The 26609-nt window shown below is 45.0% G+C and overlaps 1 protein-coding gene and 1 non-coding gene across 6 annotated transcripts in view; both read right to left on the bottom strand.

The window, feature by feature from the left end:
- LOC149352585 (phosphatidylinositol 3,4,5-trisphosphate 3-phosphatase and dual-specificity protein phosphatase PTEN-like) overlaps positions 1-10887 on the bottom strand; it is an 82280-nt gene extending 71393 nt beyond the window's left edge. The window contains exons 1-3 of one of the 5 annotated variants that reach the window (XM_089581766.1): positions 10461-10885; positions 9747-9855; positions 6858-6968 (exon numbers count right to left, since the gene is read on the bottom strand). In XM_089581766.1, coding sequence (XP_089437892.1) covers positions 6858-6942 — 85 coding nt within the window. In that variant the 5' untranslated portion in view covers positions 6943-6968; positions 9747-9855; positions 10461-10885. Of the gene's footprint in view, positions 1-6857; positions 6969-9746 lie in introns of all 5 variants that reach the window. The other 4 variants (XM_089581767.1, XM_089581765.1, XM_089581768.1 and 1 more) reach the window with 4 other exon arrangements.
- A 15445-nt stretch (positions 10888-26332) lies between these two features.
- TRNAS-CGA (transfer RNA serine (anticodon CGA)) lies at positions 26333-26405 on the bottom strand. The gene has a single exon. It is a non-coding gene; the product is annotated as a tRNA-Ser (tRNA).
- Positions 26406-26609: the final 204 nt, after the last annotated feature.

Genomic DNA, 26609 nt, shown 5'->3' with positions numbered 1-26609 from the left:
TTATTCTAGCACTCCAAAGCAGCTAGAACAGAACATCCTGTTCACAGCCCTAACCCCATGGATGTGGTGTCACTTTATGCCCTGTCATCCATTCTACTGAAAACACTTTTTTCCACTATTCAGTAAAGCATGAAGCCCAATTTAGTAAAGTTTTACGCTTCATTTCGTACTCTACAGATTCTCTGCACTTCATGTATGCTTGGTTCGGTTTATTGGGGTTTAATGTCCCAAAGCGACTGAGGCTATGAGAGACGCCGTAGTGAAGGTCTCCGGAAATTTCGACCACCTGGGATTCTTTAACGTGCACTGACATCGCACAGCACACGGGCCTCTAGAATTTCGCCTTCAAGAAATTCAGCCGCCGCAGCCGGGATCGAACCCGCGTCTTTCGGGTCAGCAGCCGAGCGCCGTAACCACTGAGCCACCGCGGCGGGCACTTCATGTATGCATGTATACAATGGCAGCCAGCCTCAGAAGAAGAGCCAGATGTTCAGACACAGATACAAATCATTTACTCATAAGTTTTCACGAAAGAAACGCACCTCTATGCCTCAAGGCTATGCTGTGGTATGTGTGAGAAACTGCACAGGAATGTTAAAGAATGATTTCAACCACCTGTACTTCATTAACATACTGTTATTTAAGACCATGAGTATTCTTTTATTTTGTCTCCATTAAAATGATGCCACAGAAGAGAGGTATCGAGCCAACAACACTGCACTATACTAGCAGCAGAACATTACCTCTCCTGAGTCACCATAGCAGATGCGTGTTCACCAAATAAAGCTAAAGCAACCGTTGCCTCAGCGACAAGTCAAAGCTTAAACTGGCTGTACTTTATTTTTGATGATAAAAGTAGTCAGACATTTTTGTTACCAGATCATGACAGCTGGAGTGCGTAAGGCAACAACAGACAGCAGCTACAAACACAAGGTGGGGCCCGCATCATGGTAAAGTTATGGCTTTTTCCGTATGTGCCTGCATATGCTGAACACTAGAGCCACTTTTCTCGCACCAACAGAACAACACATAGCACTTACTAGTTTAATGCTCAAACTATGGACAAAATTTTCAGAGAAATTCTATTTACATGCGCATCTTGCTTCCAAGACTTCAGCCAAAAGCAGAAATCTGACCCCTCATCCCGCATGGACATAAGTCTATACCTGACAAAATTTGTTAACTAACAAAGTCTGCGACTCAGCATGACCTCTGTATTTAACATCTACCAGCGAAGAGATCATTTCAAAGCACAAACGGTGTTCTGCACATCTGCTGCAGTGGCTCAGTGGTGAAATCATTCACCTGCCGAGCACAAGGTCGTGGGATCGAATCCCAGCTGTGGTGCCCATATCAAAGAAAGTGAAACAAAAAACACCCGTGTGCAGCACGACATCAGTGCAAGTTAAAAAAAAACTCTTAGGGGTTTAAACGTACTCACAGCCCACCCCTTTGGCACCTCTTCCTCTCTGCCTCCCATCACTTCCTCCTCCGTCCTTTCCCTCACAGCGCAGTTCAGGTAACCCCCAAGAATGTGACGATTCCTGCAACTTTCCTTTCTTTACAAGACGTTAGCATTTACTGCTCAGTGGCCACCTGCATTGCAAACAATAGTGCACTACCGTTTTTTTTCCCTTCTCTCCATCATAAACACATGCCGTGAGAAAAATTTGTGCTCTAACAAAGAGTTGAGAAATTTCCTGCTTACAGTTTTTCTTTTTTCTTGTATTGAACCAAGCAAAGGGTATCAAGAACTGTAGTGTAGTGAATATCCTGTGCACTGGAATGATGTGAATAATTTATTGTAACAGTATTTTTACCCTGGAGTTTCAGTTCCAATTACCAACAGCAAGGAGCTCTATGTGCTCACCTTCACAGGCACGAAATCTAGGACAGAAGTAACATAGCCCAAGTTGTGAATGCTGTGGGCTCTCATCACCTGCTCACTTATGCACATGGTGTACACAAACACACTGCATCATGCTTTGCCGTACTAAAAATGGCATCCAACAAAAGTGATCTTGGCAGGTCAATCAGTTCACATTAACAATAACAGCAACAAAAAGAAAAATCCTAGCATTCATGTCTGACAGAAGCAATGCTGGCAAGCACTGCTTCTGTCAACTGCAATTGCTGCTGAAGCATATGTTCAATCTTAAAAGGCCAACAGGAGTGGTTCCAAACAACAGTGCGCATCAGCGATACTGTCCACGCGCTTCATGTTTCTAGCAAGAAAGTCAACTGTGCAATATGCCCCCGGAAAGCAACTTTAATTTTTTTTGGGTGGTCACTGCCCACTGCAAATAGGACAGAGTGGCAGTCGTGGGATCACTGGTTTCATCCCTAATGCATAGCATAGAACAAGGTACTTGCACAAAAACAATATGTCAGCACATGCAAAAAAATATCACACACGGGGCTATCAATGCCAACCCATGATGCACACAGACCATGAAAACAACTAATTTAAGAAAATGGCCCCAGTTCACTTGCTTAAGTCTGGACACAAGGTCGACTTTTTAAACTGTTAGACCACAAGGTAACAGGAGGCACACACACCCATGGTTGCCTGATGGCTTAATTATGCAGCCGTGAAAATGGACTTAACACATAGATGGGAGTTCAGCAAGCTGTTTCAGTGCACTGCACAATCACTATAGGGTGCATAAACGTTAACACCAGCCAAAATATTGCAAGCAGTCACAAAATAACACTGTTGATCCACCACGATAAAAACATGATCACACAGACTTAAATCTAAATTTTTTTTTTTTTCGTATCCACAGCCCAACATTGCAGTTTTAGAATAAGGGGACCCTACTGGTCAGGGAGATAGGAGAAATGGGGGCTGCCAGTGCACATGCCCAGGACAATAACCCGAGGGGCATTACTGCTCTGTGCACGCACACTGGCACATCACTATTCCCCCATACCCCAACAACCAATACGGCCTGCCTATTCTAAAGCTCTGTATTGGCACACTCATTCGGACAGCAACAGACTTCTATTTTTATGGCGCTTCTATGGGGTCCCAAAGCATCTCTGGCTATGAGGGATGCTGTAGTGGAGGGCTCTGGAAAAATTCAACCACCTGGGGTACTTCAATGCGCCCAGATATCACAAAGTACATCGGTCTCTAGCATTTCGCCTACACTGAAATTCAACTGCCACGGTTAAGATCGAACCCGTGTCTTTCAAGCCAGCAGCCTAGCAACGTAACCACTGAGTTACTGCAGCAGCAGGAACAGACTTCTATAGATCATCTTTCCTATCTCGCACAAAGACTGCCCTAGTTTGCTGTTCAAGCCATTTTCACTATATTGCCCCACATGAGCTGGATAGGTGTGGTAAAACTTTTTTTAGACTTTTGTTCGAACTGAGAAAGGAAATTCATATCTGGCAGCAACCATGCACCTTTCAAAGTTTCAAAATACGCAATTCTACTTCCAACATGCCTTAGTTTGAAGCAAAGAATGCCTCGAGAATAAACAAGAATGTAAGCACTAATTGTTACATTCCACTATTTCCGCACAGCAATCATTTTGGGATATGGGCATACATTCCTCTTCAACTCATAGGTATTAAAGAAATGATGGCACAGTTTAACTGCACGTCAACAGTACAATATTTTTGGTGAATATTTTTCCTGCTTGTTGAGAAGGATCCTACAACAAGCAGACACTACTTACAACTTAACAGATCTTTTAAATTCATTACGCTCTCTAACCACTTCTGTAGGTAAGGAGCTAGAGTCGCCAATGTTACGTCTAGACATAGGAAATGTGCTCAGCCGGAAAACAATAGAAAGGGCACCTGGCTAGAAAACAGACAAACCTCAAATAAAAGCAAGAGGCCACATAAACTATGTTCACTTTTCAGAAAAGACTGCCCCAGGCACATGCAATAAGAAAGTCTCCTTCCTTCACAAAACCCAACAATTAACATGTACAGACACAAAAGGTACCACACCATGAATTATGTAAAGCTAGAAGTGTGCTAAGCACACACTAAATTTTAATATTATGCCAACTTTGTACTGAAAGATCCAATCAGAACAGCAGGGATGTAAAAGCTGTGGTTAATAGAAAAAAAAAAAAAAAAGTGAGGCCCCTGTCACCTTCACAACCTGTAGGGATGCAAATGTAATCACCTACTACCTTACAACCTTTACCTTTTAGCTAAAGGTTGCAAAGTAACAGATGCCTAACCATAGCATCCAGAAGAGGTAACAATGCCCAAGAACAAAGTAAAGACAGAACTTCCCTATACAACAAAGAAACCCATACACCCACACAGTGGCCTTATCACCTTCTGCGCCCAATGGCCCACTCTGATAGTAAGATAAGCGCTGATATGGAGCGGCACCTTAAAGAGCTCCCATGCTCGTTGCTCCAATGCGCCCCTTGCACCAAGGCACACTCAAAATGGCGTGCTGACGGCTACACGAGCAGGCATTCCATCTGTCACTGCCCTGGAGAGCTATAAGCTAAGCGCCATTTGACACAAGAAATAGAAATGTACATATCTTGCTTCAATGCTTAACCCTACATCCCAGTTAGTGAAGTAGTGCTAAACACAGGAGCAAGATACAGATGGCGTAGAAGTTCAAGTACAGACATAATTCCACTAGACCACACAGCTTTTTGATACTTATGTTTTATGAAAATGAGAAATATGTAGTTTGGTCAAAAACCACTGAAAATAGTTACGAAAAATATCCATTCTTCACCTAAAAAACAAACAAAAAGATCCAAAGTTCAATAAAAATAGTGTTAATTTCCCCACAAAAAAATTTTGCACAAACCATTAACAGTAATAGTGGTAGTCTGCTGCCCTTTGCTAGTAAATTCAACAATGCCCAACTATTTAGATTAAAAAAAATAATAATACTGCCATAATGTTACGAAGTCATGCAAGCTTCGAACTTCCTCCTTTGAATTTGTTGCAACTCAATCTCGTTATAAATATGCAATCATTATAAAAAACCCTGGACACTGCGTTCATCATAGCCTGTATTTTCAGTCAATACTTTTCAGGGATCCCACTCCAATGCATGGAGAGTGGCTCATGCAGTAGAACCAAATTCAGCAGAAGATGATGGGGCTGAGCATACTCACTGCTTACGTTAGTCTGACCTAACGTTAGTCTGACCTAAGCAGTGAACAAAGAGTGTATAGAGGAGGAGTCTCACAAGTTCCTCTTGAACAGTAAGGCAGATATACTTCTTCAAACTGAACTGTACCATGCTGGCCCTGGCAATAAGGATACGCACACATTCACAGACTCATTCATTAAATCCTGAAGATAAAATCCAAAATTTGGATGTCTAACCAAACACACAGGGTACACCACAGTGCACACAGTGAGTGTAATGAGTGAACTGCAATGACTTAGGCATATATTCACTGTAGCACTGGAACACTATGCCAAAATTATACAAAATGCTAGCAGCAAAAAAAAAAAGGGAAATAAAAATAAAGTCACACTGAAATAAAAATCCCAGCTAAAAGCACTAAACAGCACCGTGTGGAAAGATGAAGCATGCTTATGCTACAAATAAAGCTTATGTAGCAAGAAGGCCAATAACAACTCAAGAAGTTCAGATACCTCTCAACAGGTTAAGCTCCTCCTCAATAAGCGTATGTACATAGCAATTTTTCACTTCAAAGTGAATAAAAAGAAAATACTCATCTATATGGACACTCAGAAAATGGAAGCACTGTGTGACTGCCATATTTGGAGAAAGGAAAATCCACAGAGTTGACCCATTAAGTTACACAGAAGAGGGCTAAGCTAGCAGTCTTCAGATAAAGACCAAGACAGTTTGTGCATTGAAATAGAGGAGAAAAGCGAAGCAATGTGAATGCTGCTGTTCTCTGACACCTGCAATAACTGGGCACACGTTAAATTTAGAAGCACTTTAGAACAGAAGTTCACACTTTAGGTTAAAAATGTCATACTTGGATTATTCTTTGAGAAACCAGTGAATTTATTCTATGAAAGACCAGCCAAATCTCAGTCAGTGGCACCGCTTCTGCCAGAAAAAGAAAATGCAGCGGCATCAAGCAAAAAAATAACCGCATCAATGTTCTTTCAGTGCTTGAAAAGAAAAAGGAGAGAAACATGAATTATGCCACATCTTGTACTTATGACAAAGTTTCTTGCAGGAATGCCACCTCTTCAGCACCAGCCTCTTCAAATTCCTTTATAACAAATGTGCATGCAACATGTCCTTGAACATCCCTCAACTTCTTAACAATTAAAAATAATAAGAAAAAGGCTAAACACTGTTATTTCATTTGAAACCCAAAATCTAATACAGAACTTAATTACATGTTGAAAGCCTTGAAAATTCCCACAACCCTAATGAGTACAAAACTAGATACCCATTTCAAATAAGCAGCCATTTCAGTAGGATGACATCATGCTCATCGAAGAAGATCTGGCTGCATAAAGCCCCTTCTCCCAAATATTCAACAAACATCAGCAAAAACACTCCCACTGTTCACAGACGCAACAGATGACATGGCATAGGTTTGGAAGAGAACTGATACCATGAGTAGAAATTCATGGTGCTTCCAAAGCCAACCCTAGCTAATGAACATTAAATTAAAAATATTAGCTCTGCTTTCTCCAACTACAATTTTTTGTATGTTTCGTACATTTGGGTAATGCAGCCTACTTTCTAGCAAACACCTAAGCTTACATTCAACACTAAGAGCCTCTACTTGCATGTAATATAACATGGTAAGCAGTTCTGCTAAACTGGAAAGGCTATCAGGAGCTACTTGCAGCTGCTAGTCATGTATGGTGCAGATGACAGGCATACAAACATGAAATGCAACAGCAAAGGATACAGGACAAGTCCAAGTCAAAGTCCTCATCCTGGTACCGCTTCTTGTTCTTGCTCACAACCTGTTTGATGCGTGCGGTCATGGTCATCCTAGACCGACATGAGGGGAAACACCCTGGACAGCAGTAGGCAAGCAAAGGTACAAGAAACGTCACCAAATAATCACACATAGCAGCTGGGAACAGATGAAGAAGTAATATGCCCGTCACAGGTTCCAACTTTAGAAACCTGTGATTTGCATGTAAAATTTGCAGAAATGTTTGTCTCTTGCGCTACAAGACTTCAAGTTTAGCCGACCAGTGGCAAAGATGCTGCACTGTAGCTTGGACTGCAGCAGCAAATGGACCATGAAATAACTGCATTCACCGAGAACCATTTCAGACTACACCAGACATTCCACCATTAGCTTCTGACATAACATAGGGATACAAAAATCAAAGAAATATGCAGCAGAAGCAGCCTGAAAATAAATATATCTATAGTTAAACTGTAAACTCCACACTGCATTCTGTAATTAGCAATAACATATCTATTATTCCTTGCAGAACTGCTGAAAATTTTGGTGCTGACACACTGACAGGGCTGCCTATGAAACCTCACCAAGCAGAGTACAGTGACTATGTGGTCATGGTTGTTCTACCTTTAGAATTCAATTCAACTGAAAGTCAGGCACAACTGGAACAACAGAGCTGCAACCAACCTGCACAGTTAGGTACACAGCATACATTCATGAATTACCAGTCAAAAAGTTAAAACGCAAGGCTTGCATCCTGCTAGTACAGCCGAACAAATATATCGACCCTTCACCCAAACTGAACTGGGACTGCTGCATCTACACAAACAAGCTTATGAGCTAGCAATCACTGTCAACATAACTACCCTACAGGGTTTGCCCCACTAACCCGCATGGTCTGAACATATGTTCAGGCCATGTGGTGTGAAATATACACGAGCCTTTAAGACTTGTGTAGGCATGCCAGCAGGCTATCAATCCTAACTATAGAAGCACTGTCCAGATGAACAAAAAATCTGACAAAAATTCTACCACTACTCACAAAAACACCTTCGTGAACATTTCCTATAATGGCATGGAAACTTGAACCGATTCAATGATAAAAACTGCTGCATCACAAGGGCCAGCTCAGAAAAATCATCAGGACTGCCACAGCTACAAGGCTCTTAAACTAAAAATTGGAAGTTCCTCCCCCCTTCTTTTTGTTTGTATGCAAGGCAACAATTAAATTCAATTAGTAAAAAGCAAGACTGAAGCCATCGTGCAGCACACTTAGAAGAAAGTCTCATCTTTCAAGCAACACTGCAAACATGACAAATCCTGGGAAGCAATAATTCCCTCCCAATAAAACCCAAGCTTTCAAGCAGAAGCAACGAAAGAAAAGTGATTTCAGTTACAAATTCTAGGAATTTTCTTGGTACAGGGTAAGAGTGCTTGATAATCCGAAATAAAATTCAATTCAATTCAATTCAAAGGACAAGGAGCCATGGCTGTCCAGATTTCGAATTATGAAACAAGCCAGTGCTCAACAGTAACACAAAATGTACTAGATCGACAGGGAGCCCACAAAACCATGACTATGTGTGCTATCAGTACCGCCAATATTTAGAGAAATGATATGACATTTCTCTTCAATCGGTCCACTTGCTCCCGTTGCCTTTTTCCAAATGTGCACGAAACTGGTAGTGCGCAGCGTTAGCTCCTTTTGCAAAAGAAAAACATCCCCTACAAGCAATGACGATATACCGAACAGAGCCCACAAATAATGCACAAGTTGGCGACCACGAACTCGAGAATGTCGATTTTCTGATCGGTAATTACGGCAAACAACGGCATCCGTTTTTAACAGCACGATAGGAAGGAAAGGAAAAATTGAGTAGCATTTTAACATCAAAACAGTTCGAAAAAAAAAAAAAAAAAACTTCGGCAACAGGAAAGAATTGTTCTTATCAAAATTCGAATCCGCTCGTGCACCAAGATGACAAGGCGAACAAACAAAAAATGCTGCGAACCGAACACCGCTGCTGCAAAACCACGACCGGCAGTTCCCGAAGCTCAAAGCGAAACGCAAATGCGCAGAGCAAAATAAACGGCCGCAAGCTAGTAATGAAAAGGAAGACAACATGCGTACAAGCAGGCAGAAGCAAATTGACGAGAGGTGCACTTATACGAGTTCGATGTTGCGGCGTCTAGCTCATTAACCAAGTATGGCCCTTTCCTCCACCCGAAGAAACAGCGCAGTCCCAGTACGACTGGAACAAGAACTGAGTAAGAACACGCCCGCACCGAGAAAACGACTCGTTCACAATCACAGCAACAACCAGTTGTACTCTCTTTACCTTTGCTCACTCCCAACGATTCAGCGCTGTTTGAAGGAGAAAAAGATCCGATACAGATTGCTCGCCTTCAGAGTGAAATAAGCCGAGATGAAGAAACAAAAAAAGGCCGTGACCAGACGACAGCTGATTGAGCAACGCCGGTTCCCGCACGACGACGGACGACGATGGAGGCGCGGCATGTCCGTTTGCGCTGCTCGTCGATACAGGCGAAAAATAAAAAAAGAGAGAAGGGGAAATGAAAAAAAGCACGGCTCGCAAAAAGCTCTACCTTTGTAAGCCAGCTTGGACCGTGCTTCCTCCGTTCCCGACAAAAAGCCTACAGGTTCCGGGCATGGAACGAAAACGGGCTCCACGAATGCTACTACGGCCTGCGCGAACGTCGGGGATCTACGGCAGACTAATACGTCGACGTATGCTTTTATATTTTCCATTTCGAACAAAAATGCACGAACACTTCACGCAGCAGCACGTCGTCACGAGCACGAAGAGGCACAACACGAGAAGGCACGCGCACGCATACGCGCGCACTCCGAAAGCTCACCTCAACGAAAGGAACCGGCGAGGGTCTCCCGACGCTGTGGCAACAGTGTCGCTCGACGGTTGTGTCAGCTCCAAAGGGTGATCATCTTACGCTAGCGCGCAGGAGAAACCTGGAACAAACGTGCCACCGGGCCCAGGGCTCGTTCACGAACGGCGTCTTCGAAGCGCGGGCAGCATCAGCAGTCGCACACCGCACGGAGTCGCGAAGGAGCCTCCGACGACGCGACCGCTCACTTCCGCGGGAGGTGGTGGTGGGGTGGGGGAAGGACTCAGAGCGGAACTCAGTGGCGGTGCTGCTCCTCAGCGTTTGCGAAAGGCGGCCGCCGAATTGCGTAGCACGCCGATACGGCACCCGAGGCGGTTTCCCCAACGCGGACTGGCCACATTCGTTCCGTCGGCAAACGAATCGTGAAGAAACGAAGACAATTCTTTTTCTTGCACCACCGTTAAGCCTAATACTGGATGCTAGGCTAGCTATCAGCACAGAACAATGCTTTCGGGTCTTCCCATTCGCACGGGGGGCCTAGCGAACCGCGTGGTTTGTGTGGCAGGACGGGCCGCACTACCAATGGCCCGATGCCGGAGAGGGGTTTCTTGCAAAGGAAAACTCACAGTACAGCGTCTGCATATACCTGCCACTAAAACCGGGCACAAATGCATGGATCACCTCGTCCGGAATCATATGCTACAACCCCCACAACCACAGAATACCTACAAAGCTACAGCTTCTTGCTGCTCCCGCTGCTTGCTGCTACGGGAACCACAGTGTACCGGGAGGATAACGCCAAGGTCGCTGCCGACGCCATTTTTGTTTCTTTGACATTGGACTTCACTGCTAATTTTTTTTCTCAGGATAAACAGAAGCTCGTTTGATAACATTGAATACTAATATCACGGCAACAAATAGGATATTTCCTCCAGTAACGACACCATTGCCAATGCAAAAACAGCTGACCCCATTAAACCGGAAGAAAAGATCACTGCGTTATTGATCCCATGTTGCCATGCGTAGAATGAATGGAGAAAAGCCGCACAATTTCGTAACTCTTGACCAAAGGCAAATCCGCAAGAATTCAGACAGGTAAAAACTTTCGCATAGCCTCATTGCTGAAATGCGTTTAACGCAGGCCGAAATAAAAGTTTCGCTGCGCAGATGCGCACTTCCGTCGCCTCGAACCTGTCTTTGTAACAATAACTCATGTAAGCGAAGAACAACTTTCTCCAAATATTAATGCAAAAAACTAAACTTTAGACGTTTTGAAATTATAAATGGTACCAAATAATGCTTTATTGTGACGCAAAAAACATTTCAATTGTGTGAGTTTCGGTTTCGGGTTCATAAAACTTTAGTTTTGAAGTGCGGCTAATCTGCGATTGGGAGCATGGGGCGCAAATAACCTACATTCAAAGCAAAAAAGACAAAGACGAGCGCTCTGTCTTCGTAAACCTGAGTTTTTTATCGCGCTTTTACCTCTGTTTCATTAAAACTTAGAGACTAACCAACACCCTTCACAAAAAAAAAAAAACCTGCGGTTACTCTTCAATCTGGTTAGCGAGCGAAAGCTATGGCGTATCGGGCAACCACACGCGGCTTCGCGTCTGTAACGTTGAGTGCGTTCCGGACACTGGATCGGCAGCGCGCCCACCCTGTCACCATGGCAGGTGGCAGTTAATGGTTGATCGCGAGAGTTTGTTCACCCAATGAACGCTGCGGCCTATTGCAATGCCGTGTGTCTGCCACAACGTTTGTCAGCGCTAACGCATGCAGCCCACATCTCTTTCTCAACCCCCCCCCCCCCCCCCGCCCCCCCGCCCTACGTACCTCAAAGCGCGATTCAGGCGTCCACTGATACAGGGAGGCATCTATGCGCACTTTCTTTTAGAATCATGGTATTCTAAAGCGTTGTCAACGCCAACGGCAGTGCACACAACGAGCGCCGACGGCCCATGGCTGCAGTGCCGCGTTTCTGCCACAACGTTGTCAATGCCAACTCATGCAGCGCGTATCTGTCACTACCACCACGTAGCTTAAAGCACTACTCAGGTGTCCACTGTCCCAGGGGGTCAGTTATGCGCCTTTGCTTTGCTTTCGAAGCTCAAGGTCATTTGAAGGTGAAACTTAGGTCCACCGCGAAACTGGCTTTACCTCGCGTAGTGAAGCTTTCCTTTCAAAACGTACTCACCGCACTAACGCACCGATCTGAAGCACCGCACTGAAGCACCACCACCCGACCACCACCGTCATTCTTGATTACCCCTCTTCCGGAGAAGTTTAGTAGTTGTGTTGAATGCTACTGAGCACAAGTTCGTCGTGCTAGTTTCCGGTGCAGGTCCGGGCCGACTAGAAATTTTTATCCGTGATAGACACAAAGCCTGCAGCAACAGACGACACATGCGACGCACTTGTAATTAACAGGCAAACACTGATGGGCTAGAGAACTTCAGATCCGTCATCTGTGTCTAGAGCGGATCAGAATTTCCACTTGTCCAGTCTCGGCCCAGGTTAAACTATATTTTATTCCATTTTTATTCCACATCTCACAGGCTTCAGGGATGTCGTACCAGTCCTACTCTTTCAGGGGCTCATACACCCATAATTATCAAGACAAGCTCCGACTTCATTGTTATATAAAAAGAGAAATAGAAATCAAATCATGACAAGAAAACATGTTTGTAGTACGTCGGCCTTTTGTTCTGTTCGAAAAGAGTGCGATTCCCGGCCGCAGCGACCGCTTATCAATTAAGTAAAAATGCCAAAATGCTGGGATTTCAGAGAACTTCAGGCAGACGAAATCAGTAACGAAGGCCTCCACTACAGCGTATCTTTTATTGCAGAACGCCAGGTGCAGTTCGGCTTGCAAAATACATCATGTATATTAATAAGTTAGCCTTAGAATCGCAATGTTCGAAAATCTGTCCGTACGTCTGAAACCTCGCTTGACAGGTACAAAAGTGGAAAGAGGAAAATGCTCCTCTCCACTTACAGAGGAGAGGGGACGCAAATGGAGAGGGAAAACGAAGACAGGGTGGGAGTGGGAGCACACTGTGATTGCTGGATTGGATCAGGAGAGTGGAGCGGGCTAAGGCGTGTCACACAGTGATTTACGGGCTCGATCACTCCACCAGCTCGCACGGTCTGAACCCGGCAGAAGGTTCTCCGTTCTGGGCTGACACTGATGCTAATGCATGCTCTGCTGCATCAATCGAATTGATCGTCTATAATTTTCTATCCCTCCACTTACGTCTGCTACTTCGCCCTTATGCATACGCGTTTGAAAAATGCTCGCATTATTTAGTTTGCTCTTATCACAAATAAGCACGCCGTCTTGCATCTGACGGCTCATTGGGATTTCTTGGCAAACGCAGAACAGAGAGATCAAAATTCCAAGAGGACCCTCGGGAACATGCGTCAATGTAAGGACAAAATATATATATGCGGACTTTCAAATCGATAATACGTATTGAGAGCAGGCGTCATTCGAAAAAATCCCCTTCACTGGATAAGGTAGAGGAAAGAGCAAGAGCTGCTGTTTCATAGGCCCTTGTTCAGTAGTCTGAGCCTTCTTCCCGTTGCGAATACAGCGGCCAAATACTGACGTTACAAAAAAAAATTTAGCAGGTGTTGCTAAAAAGAAACCGTGCAATAAAAGCGTTAAAAAGAATAAGCACTTACTTTTTTAACGCTACATCGTTGAAGGCTCCATTCGGCCGAAAACCCGGCGTCGGCGTGACTGGCAAATCCTTATTGGTCGAGAGGGTATTGGCGTAGGAAAGCATCTTCGCTGAAAAAAAAATGGTGGTCAGACGGAATCGAACCGCTGTTCGATTCCGCTGTTCGAGGGAGCCGAGCACGCTACCTCTGCTACACTGAGGAACTTTTTTTTTACGTTTGTTTTGAGGAATAAATGGAGGCCTTGTACGAGCACTTCACACCGCACAGTAGGCGAATTACATTACAGAAATATTCAGTTAATTACGGCTACTAATTAGCGTCACCAATTAATGTGGAAGGGGATCTCTAATTAAGCAGTATCTGATGGCAACAGATGGATGGATGGATGGATGGATGGATGGATGGATGGATGGATGGATGGATGGATGGATGGATGGATGGATGGATGGATGGATGGATGGATGGATGGATGGATGGACGGACGGATGGACGGACGGATGGACGGACGGACGGACGGACGGACGGACGGACGGACGGACGGACGGACGGACGGACGGACGGACGGACGGACGGACGGACGGATGGGTGGACGGATGGATGGATGGATGGATGGATGGATGGATGGATGGATGGATGGATGGATGGATGGATGGATGGATGGATGGATGGATGGATGGATGGATGGATGGATGGATGGATGGATGATAATGGCATTGCCCCAGGCGGCAGCTTACGCCACCAAGCCTATAATTTTCCCCTTGTTATTTTCTTCTTTTACTGCCATTTCGCTTTTAAAATGTCTAGTTTGACTATCTTTCCCTTCCAAATTCACCCCTCCCTTGACTTTCTCCATCAATCTTCTAACCTCCCCTTCGTCAATGTCACGCTTTTCTCATCACTCGCCCGTACTCCCTAGCAAATCCCAGCGCTATATGTATGTTGCTGCTCCCTCGGGGAGGACTCGGCGAAGTCCTGCGCACCTCAAAACCAAGTGTTCTATGGTCTCCGTTTCCGTTCTACAGACAGCGCACAAAATATCCACTTCTTCAAATCTGGACCTGTACGTTTATGTTTCAAAGCCCCTGTCTTATAGCTTCAAAAAGTAGTGAACTGCCCCGCGAGTGATCAAATAACCGCTCTTTCTTAATATCTTGTTTTCGTGTCCTATATATACCTAGCGCCGATTTTTCCTGCATTCTTTCTTTCCACATCTTTCTTTCTGTCTCCTTTACCTCCGCTTTCACACTAGTATTTTGCTGAGCCCCATCCCTCACCTGCAGGTACTTCGTTCTTAGCTTTCGGGTTCTCTTCGTCCATGTCTTAGTACTTTTCATGTATAGACACTTGTACGCCTTTTTTCCCATCCTGTTTCCTCAGTTTGCTGATTGCCTCTCGAACCTCGAACGACGTCCAGCCCATATCTCCCTGGACTCCCTCATTCGGAGTGTTCCCATGTGCTCCCAGGGCTAGCCTTCCTACACTTCATTGTCTGATTTCTAGACTTGATTGTATTTCTGATTTCATGCACAAGGCTGCATTTCTAAATGTGAGGCCTGGTACCATGATTCCCTTCCATACACCTCTAACCACCCCATACCTATTATGGTTCTATAGTGCTCTATGCTTCACAATGGCTGAATTCCTTTTCCCTTTATCCTTCAGAATTATTTCGTGCTCTTCGAGATATTTTTTCCCCCTTCATTTAGCCGTACACCTAGATATTTATAAGTCTTCACGTGGTCAGTCATGGTGTCTCGTACTTCTAGTGGTCTCCCCAAGCGTGCCGTTAGTGTCGATGTCCGCGAAGGGTGCTCCGGGGCACCCGTGCCTCCTTCGTACATAAATACACGTGACCACGTGCTATTCGCCTCTGACCGCTAAATAATTTATGACTGAATTTCTTCTCTCACCTGTTTCGCTTTCGGTGCAAATAGCTGAGAGATATGACGTCGAAGGTCAGTCATGCCAAACAATTCTGGACAAAAGCATTTTTGAACGGGAAAGAGTTTATGAGCGCAATATTTTCATATATTGTTGGATTTCACTGTAACAGTCAATATATCCGCAGACCTTCCGTAGACGGCTTGCATTTCCACCAAAAGCATCACCAAAAGCATTCCCCATTGGTTTTCTAAGGCAGTCTTAACTGCTCGGTGCGTGTGATTGACAAAATTTAAAAGAAATATTTCGCTACACATCGAAAGAATGAACCAATACCTTCAATATTTCTATAACATTATCTTACAATTTTCCAATGTTTGATATTTTTGTGCCGGAATGTTTATTCATTTATTTATTTGTTTATTTATTTATTTATTAATACTGTAAGCCTTCACATGCTCATGCAGGAGTGGGTACAAAATCACAGAGCCGAAATCACAACGAGTCAAGAAGCAGCGGTTATATCGTATTTTTCTTCATGCCTGATGCTACCTTTATTGACTTTGACGCCCCAGCCATTGCTCGGCTATTGTAACCGAAGCAGGTGAGAGAAGAAATTTAGTTATCAATTATTTAGGCGTCCATAGGCGAGTACCGCGGGCGGGTTTAATCAATCTTTTATGCATGATTACAAGAAAAAAACATGCAACCGAAATTTGCAAAAAAAAAAAATCACGGTCGATTTGCGTAGCTAGGGAAAATGCGAATTGGGTGCGCTAGTAGCACTGTGTGCGTATGTGGCTTACTAAAGCGTCAGTACGCTAACAGTGCGGAGGGTTGGTGTTAGCTATTTCCCCCTGGCAGTTTGTGCGGAAAGTGTATGCTTGTTTGCGTTTTGTTGGACAACAGTTTCCAACCCTGAACCAGAGCAAGGTTATTTCCGATAGTTGTAAAGGCTACCTCAATGGTCGGTAGAGGTATAAGCGCGTGCTTTGTAATGATAATTATGTATAAAGCAAAGATTCCAGTAGATGCGGCCGACAAAGCAAGAACGCGTGCGAGAAGAAATATGTATGGATAAAGAAATGACAAGGAAGAAAAAAGAAACCGAAAGATCACCTAAAATAAATGACGAATATAATAGTAAAGATCAATGAACGATTATCCTGCTTTAATGAGATGTATCGAGTGCGTAACGCATCAGCAGACTAAAAAGCAGGAAGCAAGGCGGAATAGCAGCGACGTTCGAAATACAAAAGGAAAAAAAACTAAATGTTCTTGACGCAAAAGGACTAAGTTATTATGTAGAGTGAGACAGCGTGCCCATAAGCGTACAAGTATACCTTGCCGTCCGCCGCAGTGGCGCAGTTGCGGCGCTCGACTGCTGACCCGAAAGACGCGGGTTCGATCCCTGCCACGGCGGTCAAATTTCGATGGAGGCGAAATTCTAGAGGCCCGTGTACTGTGCGATGTCAGTGCATGCTGAAGAACCTCAGAAGAAATTTCCGGAGCCCTTCGCTTCGGCGTCCCTCACAGCCGGAGTCGCTTTGGGAAGTTTTTAGCGCATTAAATTTTTTCGTTCATTTTTTACTTTTTTTGAAGTTCGCACTAATATATCGCGCTCGACTTCCTGCCCTCACATATATGTATTCGCTCCTCAGCCACATGCGCCTCGTCTTCTCACTTATGAACGTTATAAAGCTGTACCCTTACAAAAATGACTTTTGAGCTTCAGTTGACGCCTTGTTGAGCTCCTGTTGAATCAACTGGAAACCCACATGAACTCAATGTATGTTGAGCCTACTCAACACCTGCTACACGGAATTTTTGTTGAGCGTAGTCAAGAGATTTACTGTTGAGCAATTTCTGTTGAACTTAAGTTGAATCATCTCAAGACAGCCATTTCTAAGCCTAACTAAATGAAATCATTTCGACATGCATCGTGTAAACAGTACCTGATCACATTACACATATTAAGAACGCACGCAGCACCCGTTAAAACTCATAAACCGCTCAAAGTCATTTTCTTGCATAGAAAAAAGTGCAATATGCTCATTCAGGCATACCTACTTTGGATGATTCGTATGTGCTCTCATAAAAAAGGGCGCTTATTTATGCTTTATTTAAGTTGTTTTTGAATGAATCAAGGTCGTCAAATAATAGACCGTTGCATATGAACTTCATTACTTCTACTACACATAAAATAAATAAATATTAATAGTAGTAACTGACATAACTTTGCTGATCGGCAGTCTACAACTTGCGCAGGTCCGGACACCCCTGAGTAGGACTATATAAGGGCGAAGCCGAGGTTGCACTTAAGATCGTAAGATGAACTCTGTCAGTTCTTTCTATAGCCTCGTGTGCAGTACTGTCCCATGCTCTTTATCTGATGGATTTGTAGGGCTAAGGTGTATGTATGTATATATATATTGATATACATACGTGTTTGTGCGTATGTGAGGAGCACTACGTCACAGGGGATGACGGCTTCGCGTTAACGAGAAATTGCAGCAATAAATATGATTATACCGCCGAAAATTGCATTGGTAGTCGGTCCATCTGGCGCAATACGAATGTATTCCCAGGATTTTTTTGCTTTTTTACCCCAGCCAAGATTCAGAATGGCGTGTTGATTCACTCCCGTAATTCCAACATGAATTCAACATGAACGCAAAGCAGAAATTTCATTGAGAGTGCTCAACTCCAGCACAGTGGCCACTTTTCCAATGAGTTTCAACTCGGCCTCAACAATTCACCAACACTAGCCCATCCTGGTCACAACAAAAATTCAACACGGCGTGTTGAGTCTGCTCATGAGAACTTCAACACTGTCTCAAGAAGCATTTTTGTAAGGGTAGCCTGACCACTGCCTTTTTTTTTTAATGCGTTAGCGTTGGAAGCCTCATTGAGGGAAAAAAATGGCCACATAATTCCGAAGACCGAAAGCAACGACAGCAGACCGGAAGTGATAGCTATATGCTTCGCTGTGTCTTCGTCGCGTCCGTGTCGCCACCTCTAGACACCTTCGGTTTGGGTATGAGGATTTAGCGTCTGAAAGCGACTTAGGCTACGAGGGACGCCGTAGTGAAGGGCTCCGGACATTTCGACCACCTGGGGTTCTTTAACGTGCAGGGACACAGCACAGTACACGAGCCTCTAGCATTTCGCCTCCATCGAAATGCGACCGCCGTGGCCGGAATCGAACCCGCGTCTTTGGGGTCAGCAGCCGAGCGCCGTAACCACTGAGCCACCGCGGGCGGCTCCTAACCACTGCAGCTATATGAAGGTCCGCAAACGCCACCATGATAGAATGGCGCGAAGCTTGTTAGTCATCAGCAGCTTCTAATGCTAACGCATTGCCAACACATGAGGTAATTAAGTGTCGCTGTGAACATTTATTTTTCTCGGCGCTCTTCATACTCATGCCTGTCGCTGTATTCCGGCGGTTGCAAAGTTGATCACTCTATACCTCCTTAAAACCTGCATGCGTCGTACCGACATGTGCGCCCAGCGTTAGCCTGCCATCTATAGGCTCTCATTATTCCAGGCCATGACTGACGGCTACATCTCGGGAATACGATCGCTTTTGGCGATGTGAGACATGGCAGCATTGCCGCCATACAATTTCACTTATGGCTTTATTAATTCATTATTGCGGACCCAAAGCGTCTGATGTTGCATGACGGCTGTCATTCTTTCTTTTAAAGTGAACGCGTCCGTCAGATAGTTCTTGCCTTTTTAGCGCAGTGTTTAAAATTTCCACGGCAACGCTGACGATGAATGAACGATGCAGGACTACCGACCGAGTCAGATGGGAAACACGTTGCAGGAGGCGGCACCAGATCGGGCGCTGGATGCCGAGAAAGCTGCTGCCCACAAACAAAGGCGAGCCGAGGCCTATCGCCTCTCTAGCGGAGTCGCCTAGTACCTGAGGAGAGGGCAATGGCCGCGAGCGCAAAGAGCGCCCGACGCACCCAGCAGACGCCGGAAGAGAAAACGGCGGCATTGGCGGCAATGCAATGCCGGCGCGCCCAGGAAAGCGGAGAGCAACGGTGAGCATCCGGGCAGCACGCCGCCGCGGCGGTGATGCAAGTTGGCGTTGGGGGCTCGTGACCGTGCCGCGCGACATTCAACAGGGATCCGCGCCGCGTGGACGACGGGCCGACGCGAACGCAGCGCGAACGGGGCCTGCGAAAGGACTTTCGCTGCGCGTGAAAACTGCGCCCGATTGGCTCTGATTAAGGTTTGACGTGTTGAGGGTATCGTACCTCTGCGCACTGCAGAGGATGAAAACTTGCGTGAGGTCTTGCGCTGGCGCAAGGTGACGCGGTTTTCCACAAAGCGGGAAGCCTATGCCACGTATACCGGGAGCTACGTGCTCCTGCAGATGCTCTGAATGCCATATAAGTCAGTGGTTAATGTTATCTACGGTGCGGCAGTTTAGCTGTTTATAGGGAAGGTGGACACAGTGTGGAGAGCAGAAAATGCGGGTGATAGCGACTACAGCAAGATGCATGTGCAGAAATTTGTGCACGTGGCTCGAAGGGCTGCACAACCCTCGACGGACACTTGTCATTCTATCTCAAAGGAGGCAGAGTGCCCCCCTTTTAGTATCTGACCAGCAAATGTACCGAATAGAAGAAAATGCGTTTCGCTCCTATATTCTTCTTAGTTTAAACCAATAATCTACAAAAAAAAAACACAAGCTGATTGCAGTACAAAGAAAGTTATGTTACACATAACGTTATAAAACACCAAACTTTAGTTTTCTGCGCTCCTCCGCTGCAGCCTATTAATTTCGCATATCGCTCAATCACTGAGGGTCTATTGCGAGAAAAACGATGTCGTTAGCGAACTTTAAACGACGCACCTCATGCTGACCTACATGCAGTTAACAGACAAATACCTAATTATGCTGCTTTGTGCCTTTATTTCCTTTGAGGTCAGACAGGCAAAATATCACAGATAATAATGGACATTCCCGCTATGCTGCTTGCCTTTTTTATTTGAACATGCCTGTATGAAGCCTTCCTGTTTCCTCTGGTTCGCTTGCGTTTTACTCATTAGCTCTTTTGACATCTGGATCGTTTAACTGGTTCAGCATTCGTATTCAAAATGTCACAGAACTAGGATTGGACTTTACAGATTTTTGCATGAACCATATACGTATATATCTGAAAATACTATCCCCACTGTGGAGTTCTTCAAGCGCTTGCATACTACGACACAGAAGGAGACACAGCGCTTTAGATTTGTTATTCAGAGGTTTCAATATAAACACACGCAAAAAAAACACCAACAGCTCAGAACAGTCTCACGCCACGTGCCAAACTTCCGGCAGGAAATCATTACGACGCAATATTCATTCGATTAGCTAAAAAATCTATCTATCCAGAAAAACAAGAGCTTGAAGTAATCCACAGTTAACGTCTACCAACTTGCCCAGTTGGTGCGTTGTTTGGAGGCTACTGTGTTTTTTTCTTCTAACGATGACATTGCCGAAAACCATTTAGGATTTTCGCGAATACACTATTTTCTTTAGCTGATAGGTGTAGTCATCACGGACTTCTTGCACTCTCATTCCATACAACGCAATAACTACCCGTTACAAACCTTAAGGTTTAAGGCTCTGCGTCTGTCTTTTTCTGCTGACATGCCGGGCACATTCTGCATTTTCTCCAGCGCACCATGGTTTCCTTGTACAATGAAATCTCGCTAATTTGAACTCATTATTTAAATCTGCCGGTTTATTTGAACTGAAGCTTTGATTCTGTCAACATCAAGTGAATTACGGCGTCTATTAATTCGACTTTTGGAAACAGTTGCTCACACACAAAACAGGACATGAAAAGGGACACATACATTTCGAATTCCTCATAGCATTTTCACCCCTTTCAAGTCGAATTATCTAGCTCGGACTGCAGCTGCAAGTTGGTCGCTTGTAAAAAAAAGGCACAACGTTTTATTTTTTTTGTATACTCTGGTATGTAGCTACCTCCTCTAAAGCGCTACAGAAAGGTTTTTCAGTGAAAAAAATTTCAACTAGGCTAATTGGTATTCTGACAAAGCATACTCCCTATCACCTAGGCTACCGTATTTCTGACAGAGGGAGTTCACAAGGAAAGGACATTCTGTCGAAGGAGCACATTTTTTTTCTTGTTTCCATCTATGCGACGCAAAAGCATTCCTCTTTTTGACTACCGCGAAAAGCGCTCATTTAGCCTATTGAAACCCTATCATGATTGCTTCTTGATATTCGCAAAAAGAACTGCATTTTGCATTTGCAGATAATTTTAGACGCCGTTCACTCTTTGTTCTAATATATGCCAGCTACTAATTGCTCTGCCTTTCCTTGGAACCGTTGGTTTGCACTAATCTTCGGGACATTTGACTTGCTACGTTTGCTTACTTTGCACTAATCTTGGGGACATTATCTTACTAACGCATTTTCCGGCGTATCAGCCGCGGTTTTCTCTAAAGTTTTCAGTGTGGTTTACATGTGGGCTTTTATTATTCCTGTTTGCAAGCACAGCAGAAGCACGATAATTTCAGCCCGCTTTGTCTTAAATCCCAATTAATTCGAACCTCTATTACTGAAAAAAGTTCAAGGTGATCATACACAAGGCGAATTTACAAATGCACTTTAATCGCACATTTGGGTTTATATTTCAAAATTACACTTATACTTACAGTCGATCCCACTTATAACAAACCTGATGGTCGCGCGGATTGCGTTCGTTGTGTCCGAGGTTCGTAGTAAATGGAGTTCTCATTTTACAGCCAGGAATACGAAGCCCATCGAAATTGGCGTTCATTTCTTTCAACAGTTCGTCACGCGCGTCGGAACACGGCAAGTTTCAAGCCCTCGAGAGCTGTCTTATTTTATGTTCCTCGCCAAAGCCGTAAGTGCCAACAGTTAGGCTGCTTTAAGAACAGGATATAACTAATCGTGGCTAAAGTGTTTACGGAAGTTAGTGGGAGATATGCCTCCTCGTCATCGCCATCAGATCCTCTGCAGTCGGGCAGCACACGTGCTTCGCGCACACATTGAAATGGCTTCGTCAGTGTATGACTGCGATTCCCGCGTCATGATCCGCACCGACGAAACCATCTCAGGCTAAATCATGTCCTGCCGTCAAAAACACGTTGCTCTAAATCCACATGTGTCTAATAACGCGTATGCTCAACAGTGTTTCCATCGTCAATTGCCCCACAAAGCACGCTTTACGGAAGCAATTCCTGATGCACTCCGCTGTCAGTCTCATCCAGATGGGCTTAATCATTTTCACAGTAACGAACAAAGATATCCGAACCGGAACATCGCCATAAATTGCTATCGGCTTGATCTGTATGATGATAGGAGATCTGGAGCGTGTGAATGCCACCCATGACTGGTGGCTGGATATTGCTCTTTGCATTTGGTAACGAGAAGAACGTTGTGACCACAGCTAGAGAAGGCAACACGTGGTGCGTTGCAGCGATATCACGCACTAGTTGGAGCTCGTATTTTTTTCGCTATGTCATGGTCTAACTCAACAAGCCACGCGGAGAGAAGATCGTGCGCATTACCCCTCGCGCTGAAGCTTGGTTGCACGCTCGTCGCATGAAAAAAAAAGTTACGCGTAATCCAAGCCTTTGTGTTTGGCCTGTAGCGTACGAAAACGTAGCTCCTAAAGCATCGCGGTGCATGAGACTTGTCGATGATAAAGGGCCGTTGCCGGTCGCTGCAGTTCCTGCTTGTGCACACTATAGGATGTTAACCTTAAAATCTTGCTGTGGCTTTCACCAATGCAGGTGTCGCCTTTCAATGCATGTCGTTTGGACGGCAGCATATGGGAAGGCTGTTCCCTTTTGTCGGCAATGTCTCGCCTATTTTTAGTGCGTTTTTGGGTTCCCGTGTACTTTTTGTGGGAGGGTGTCGGTGGCGCCCGGAGACGCTCTTTCATCTGCGCGTTTACCGGGGGCCTCGCTTACAGCGCCTCCTCGTTCATTCTACCGGAGTTACGCTGCCACGGTTGTTCGTTGTATTACATATTCCTAATGCATATTTTAATGGTAGTACCGCCCTAGTTCTTAACGAGCGAGCTTTCTTTATAACTGCAGCCCTTATAAGTATAGCCTGACTTATCAGTCGAGCCCACTTACAACGAACCTGACGGTCACGCAGATTGCGTTCGTTGTATCCGAGGTTCGTTGAAAGCGGACTTCCCACATTACAGCCAAAAATACAAAATAATTATACAAAATAAGACACATGGACGTTAATTCCTCTCTAATGCCTGTCTGTTTCTTCCCTGCAGACCCTATCACGGCGCTTTCAAAACTCGCCAGCGCAGTCATGTGCTTCTCGCTGAGGAACTTGCTGTTAAACGTGCACTGAAGAGGGATCTGGACTTGTCTTTTTATCGCGTGAACTCGATCCACACGTTCCGAGCATTCTTAGAAACTTCTAATTATTGTACTGTGCGGCGCATTTCCCTAATTTAAATCGGATTAAACATCCCTGCTTCTGCCATTTTTTGGACTCACCGCTGACGGTAGAAGTCAACTAACACGTGGAGTGCCTTTCAGGCAGTCGCGTGGCGGCTTCACTTTCACTTTTATTTTGTTTTTAGGTTTCCGTGAATAATTAGATCCAGTCGGAGACTACATAGCTGCAAATTATGTCCACATAAATAGAAATACGCGCGGATATGTAGCCGATAGCTTCGTATCACTCCGCCGATGGCAGAGCGGCAAGCTGCCACGGGACTGGTTGAAAGGCTGGTTGACTCCTCCTACCGTCAGCGGTGAGTTCAAAAAAGGCAGGAGCAGGGGCATTTAATCCGATTTAGGTTAGAGAAATCGGCCGCACAGGACAATAATTCGAAGTTTCTAAGAATGCTCGGAACGTATAGATAGAGTTCCCACGGTAAAAAGACGAGTTCATATTCCTTTTTAGTGCACCTTTAACAAGCTGGTTTGGGGATGCGATACAACTAATCGCGGTTGCAGTTTTCACGGAAGCAGGTGGTAGGTCGGCCTCCTCGTCATCATCTTCATGATATTCTTGGCAGTCGAGGAATGCTTATATTTCGTGTACTATATTGACTCTGCGATGTCAGCGTCACCATAAAAACAAAACCAAGTCATCTTAAACGACTTCATATCCTGCCAGCTTTGCATGAATGAGACACTACCACAATTACAAGCACGTCTGAACTCGTGGGTGTTCGATTGCGTCCTCAGTTAGTCCCATTTCTACGAATCTATACCCCACTGAAGCAGTTCGAGATGCACTCCACAGTTAGTTCCCCTCCACAAGTTAGTTCCATCCAAGCGGCCTTAATATTTTCACGGCGGTGAACAAAGGGTTCCTAAACGCTACGTCATCATCTGGTCTCTCAGCTACTCTCAGCATAAGCTGTGGCGCGCCGCCGATTCCCATATAGGTCGAGTGGCTGGCCTTTCGCGTCGCACTCGGTGGCAGAAAAGCTTAGTCACAGTAGACAGAGAGTGCAGAACGTGGAACCTCATAGAGAACGTGGGACCTCATAGTTGCCGAGCACGAGCAGAAATTTCTCATTGGTTGTTTTTCGCTATGTGGCGCTTGAAATGAACAAGTCAGTCGGCGAACAGTCGCGCATAATTCCTACCCCATTTTGAACTAACACCTAGTGGTAGACCCGTCGAATAAATAAAAGCCACTTGTCATTTAGACCTTTGTGTTGTGCCTGTAGCATACTGGAGCGTAGCTCGCAGAGCACCTCGGTCTGCGAGACTTGCTTATGATGAACAGTAGCTGTCGGTCGCTGCTGTCCATGCTTGCATACAAAAGGGCGGTAACGCGAAGCTTGCTGTGCTCAATACCAGCGCAAAAGTCGCCTTCCAGCTTACACATTTTGACAGACGCATCTGGTAAAGTTTATCCTGCATTGTCCCAGTCCCGCCTTTACAACTGCTAGAAGGTGGGAGTGAGGTTGCGTCACGGGGACTGGGAGACGCTCTTCGGTCACTGCCGCTGCAGGAGCGCGAGATTTTCGACTCCGGGGCGGAGTTTGCGGCACCTTGTGCGGCCAGGCTTGTTCGCTGTATCTGAGACGCATGCAGTGCCATTGCCACAATGAAAATTTTGACGGTAGCATCATCCTCGTTCGTAATAAGCGAGCAGTCGTTATAGCTGCAGCCGTTATAAGTGGGCTCGACTGCATTTCTTATTGCATTATTGCATTATTATCTTCCGAGCAAATGGCAGTTTATCGCTGGGCGCGACTTAAGTACCGAAAAAACGGTACATCTATACGAATGTCTGATTTCTTAGTTCGCCCTTATTTGTTATTTTAGCGCTTCTGTGAGTGCCTAAGGACGCAACTAGATAAATTTCTTTTTTTTTTTGCTCGTTCCCGTCACTTGTCCATTCCAGAGCATAGTAATCTTGACAGAACATTCCTGCATGGTAGCTACACTGTGAAAGGGAACAGTCAGTTTACTCACAATAACGAATTCTGCTGTTACTTTTATGTTGAAGTTCAAACGGTCTCATAGGCATTGTTCGTTCAGAAAAAATAAACTTTAGAACGAAGGAAAAAGTTGGCTTCTAACTCATTTCAATGGAGCAACTATGGCTCCGTTTCACATTGGAGCAACCTATATACGTTACCACCAGTGGGTCAATCATACGGCACCGCAAAATTTGAAAATCTGAGGACTCCTTAAATTTGGAAGTTGGCCCACCCCGAAAATTCTATAGGACCCCCAAAATTACTGAGAATTAGTGGATCAGATTAGTGCAACACCATATAATACTTCAGTGGAAGGTACTCCATTCTAGAAGGTGGTCTCTCACGTACACCTACGAGGACAATGGAACCGGTTCCAACCGTAGCTTTGACGGGAAAATCGCAAGCACATTGGCCATTCATTGTAGACAGCATACATAGCGGAAGCCAAGAGTCACTGAAACCAAGGAGAATAAGTTTTTTTTTTAATTTGTGATGCTCATCAACGGGGAGATTAACAGGGTAATTATTTTAAAGTAGAAAGCAGCTACATGCCGCCGGTGGGATTTGAACCCACGACCACCGAATTTCGCATCCGGCGCTCTACCAACTGAGCTACGGCGGCGGCTCTCCAATCGGCTGCCTTCGAGGGTATTTATGTGAAGTGTAACTGATCCCTGAGAGTGTTCACCAGCGCCACCCCCGTCCCTATATAGGTGTGAAGTTGTACGTCCTGTATTACCGCGAGTGCCACGTAGGAACGTGATTGAACGATGACGGCGGGCGCTATAACAGACAACCTAAATGCTATTGCATTTTCTTGAAGAGT

This window comes from Amblyomma mixtum, chromosome 3 (assembly GCF_055824585.1).
Source record: "Amblyomma mixtum isolate Tamu chromosome 3, ASM5582458v1, whole genome shotgun sequence".
NCBI classification, from domain to species: domain Eukaryota; kingdom Metazoa; phylum Arthropoda; class Arachnida; order Ixodida; family Ixodidae; genus Amblyomma; species Amblyomma mixtum.
The sequence above is the reverse complement of the archived record's forward strand: the minus strand, read 5'-3'. Positions and strand labels throughout refer to the sequence as shown.